The sequence below is a fragment of the Mangifera indica genome, chromosome 2 (assembly GCF_011075055.1).
Source record: "Mangifera indica cultivar Alphonso chromosome 2, CATAS_Mindica_2.1, whole genome shotgun sequence".
Lineage (NCBI taxonomy): Eukaryota > Viridiplantae > Streptophyta > Magnoliopsida > Sapindales > Anacardiaceae > Mangifera > Mangifera indica.
The window spans coordinates 11,065,969-11,069,506 of NC_058138.1; the positions used below are offsets into that span (position 1 = coordinate 11,065,969).

Below are 3,538 nucleotides of genomic sequence, written 5' to 3' on the forward strand. Positions count from 1 at the left end.
GAATCGGCCTAAAAAATGGGTGGGAAATAATCCTTTTCCCTATTAAAATTGGGTTATTCAAGTGGTTTTGCCTAATTCTTACCTTAACAGTAAACTTATCTGGAGCAATATGAACAATAAAGGAGGAGTAATCAACCCTCAAATTAAGCCCAACAAGAGCTAATTAACAGTCAAACTAGGTAGGATTGTATTTGATTCAAACCAAGTTTGAATATACTATAATTCAAAATTAATTTGAATATAAAATATTCAATCTAAAATCAACGAATTGAAACTCAAATTCGAATTGAAAATAATTTTATTTTGGATTTTATCTTAACGAATTTGAATATTTAGATAAACTAATTTTATGAAAATGAATTAAATCCTTCGCTTGTATTTGACTCATTCAATCTGAGCTCGAATAACTCGGGGTAAATCCAACCCTACACTTAGACATACATGACTTGAATTGTTGCATGCTTGTGTTCGGAAAACATAATAATGGACCAACTCGTTTGAATTATATACATGTTCCCCTAAATTTGCCCCACTTTATTCAATGAGTAAGTTGGATGCTCAATGAAGCTTCTCCCAAAAATCATTCCGCTACACTATTGATATCAGCAGATAGTGCCCATATTTCCTCCAACCTTTCAGTAAATTCCTTTTCTCTTCCAAAAATTACTGTGTTGTGATCTGCATTTGGAATGATATTGACCTCTGCGTCCGTAACCTTCATTTTAATGTTAAAACTACACTCTACAGGAACAACCTGATCCTTTTCACCTTGAATGACACAGACTTTCACTCTGTTCGCAATCAGTATTTTCAAATAATCGTCTATATATTTTGCTCCACCACAAATCACATTGTGCATACAATGCCATGCCGAATGATGGGTGTGCTTAGTCAAGTCCGTAATCAGGAAGGGAAGATCCCTGCAAAGAGAATGAAAAGCTTAATTCAGAAAACTGGGATCCACTGCTTTTTTGTAGTTTTATAATACAATTGAGATTGGTACCTTTTCCCAGTAAGTAGCTTAACAATACTCTCCCAGATCCTGTGATTCCGGCAAAAGAGAAAACAGACACATCGACCCAAGTGCTCATACCATGACATTACTGATGATCCAAACAATAACAGTGGCCACAATCTCCTCATAGCCAGCCTATTAAGGACAGTGAAACTGGCTACAGCTTCTGACAGCAGCAAGACTGGCTAAAACATAAGTTAGTTTAACAAAGGATAAACAAGAGAAAAGATTAATGTTTTGTCAATACAATCATATATAGCAAAAACACATTGTTTAACCAAAAAATTGCAGGTTGTCTTAGTCTAATATTCAATATGTGAAGATGAATTTTCTGATGGATTGTTATCAATAATCTGAATCTAGGATATAGTATTATTGACGTACTGGTGCTACAAGGGTGACTGATTTAACAAACTTTGCATACTTTGCAGCTACAGCCAAAGCAATTATGCAACCCATGGAATGTGCAACCAAATGAAAGGACTTCAAATCAAAGGGGCAAATTACAGATTTCTCAATCATATTCAAGTGATCCCTCAATGTGTACAAGGTGTCTCTTGGCTTTGGGCTTCTTCCAAAACCCAAGAGGTCAACTGCAAACAGTCTGTAACTATCCTTCACTTTTTGGGATTGATTTTTAAAAGCTGTCTCTTTCCAAATTGAGGAAGAACTGAGGAACCCATGTAGGAATATCACATTTTCAGTTGGATTTTCCGTTGAATCCTGAATGGAGGCTGTCAAACATAAAAGGAAATAAGATAATCAAACATCTTGTATCAATTCAAGAGCAACATCAACAATTGCTATCGACTAATTCAATTTGAAATGATGCATATGTTTTATAAAGATTACAGAGTAGGCTTTTTCGAGTAATCAATTTTCAATGAAATCAGAGCAAAGATTGTGGTGCCAGTGTCCAAATTTGGAAACACCCCAGGTAATGCCTTTAAATATAATCACAAGAAAATCGACAAAAATTTCGCCTCCAACAAAACACAATTCAAACATGTGAACAGCAATAAACAGCTACCATTATTACTATGCACATTTTAAACAAGCATAGTTTGGTAATTTTCTCAGCGACACAATAGTTTCAGCCTTTTTTAATACCCAGAAATCCCTGACCTCTTTTATACGTTCACCAAATTGCAAATTCGGAATTATTGCTGGATCCTACCTACTACTATCGAACCAATAAATCACTAAAACCTACTCCCCCCGCTTACACATAATTGATAAAATTGTGAGTTTCTTATTACTCAATTTTCTCACCAACCAAACAGATCCAGCACATACATTCCAATTTAAGAGGAAAATACTAGGAACCAAGAAATGCAAACGAGCCAAACATAAGCAAACCAAAACTCTCGGAAACATAATCGTGAAAAAAAGATTGAAAAAAATAAAGCAGAAGAATAAATTAAAATACCATGTGAAGGCTCATTCACCACGACGTGAAGTTTCTGATCACCATTCTTCATCCAAGAAACACAAGACTCACACCCACAATCAGACCACCTGTTCGTCACGAGACCATCCACTTTCTTGGAACGACATTCGTCCCATTTTCTGGCAAATTGAAGAAACCCAATTTCTCTAAAGACGTTTCTCCTTCCACACAGAGTCTCTGATACCTCATCATCTTCTACCTCTCTTGTGTTCTCACAGTAGCAACAGGAGGGCTTCCCTTCAAAGTAGTCGTCAAGATATCTGAAAAGTAGGCAAAGGACAGTTTCAAGACAGTCAAGAAACAGAAAGACGATGGAACTGAGGACAATGTGAAAGGTTGAGGCGCATTTTGTTGCCCATTTTCGCGTGGAAGCTGGTACAGACATTGTGAAAGGGTAGAGAAAGAAACCAAATGAAGTTTAGTCGAATGGATTGGTTCTGTCCCCTTGTTTGAAGAGTGTTTTGTGTAGGTCTACATGGAGAGCAGAATGCCACGTCGTTACCCAGTACTGTTACATAAATTATTTCTTAATTACCAAAACCATCCTTTTATTAAGGGTCTTTAAATGGTATGAATGATATTTTAAGTATTTATAATATAATTTTTTTATAATTACAAAAACCTATAAAAAATAGGGTTGAATGGCAAATCTTATGTGTTAAAGTTGCTTGTTGACAATTTGACGCAATACATGAGTATATATTGTTTGTGTTGGAAATTAAAATAACAGAATTATTTAAATCATTCACTACAATAGAATGAAAGTCAACAAATTTAAGAGAAAAACTTAAATATATTGGTTTGTTTTATTCCTTTAACATAAATATCTATAAATAGGCTTACAATCAATACTGAAAATGCAAAAAACTCAACAAACGTCAGATTTTATTGGCATTAATTCTCCTAAATAAAAACTAGAAAATTAAGGAACAAGAATCTGGTAGTGGAAGCAATATGAAAGACTAAGTCCAACTAAGTCATTGCGTTGACAATTCTTGAATCAACCTTCAACACTCCCTCTTGATTCAAAATTGCACACACCAAGGTTTGATCTGAAGTAGATATGCTTACGA

The 3,538-nt window shown here is 34.9% G+C and overlaps 1 protein-coding gene across 1 annotated transcript; it reads right to left on the reverse strand.

Annotated features, from left to right (window-relative positions):
• Window positions 1–356: 356 nt before the first annotated feature.
• Window positions 357–2,919, reverse strand: LOC123205536 (probable lysophospholipase BODYGUARD 4). The gene is made up of 4 exons (XM_044622516.1): window positions 2,445–2,919; window positions 1,400–1,749; window positions 1,004–1,200; window positions 357–920 (listed from the first exon to the last, which is right to left on the reverse strand). Exons 1-4 carry the CDS (start codon window positions 2,848–2,850, stop codon window positions 581–583), a joined length of 1,293 nt encoding a protein of 430 aa, XP_044478451.1. The 5' UTR covers window positions 2,851–2,919; the 3' UTR covers window positions 357–580.
• Between the last annotated feature and the right edge of the window lie 619 nt (window positions 2,920–3,538).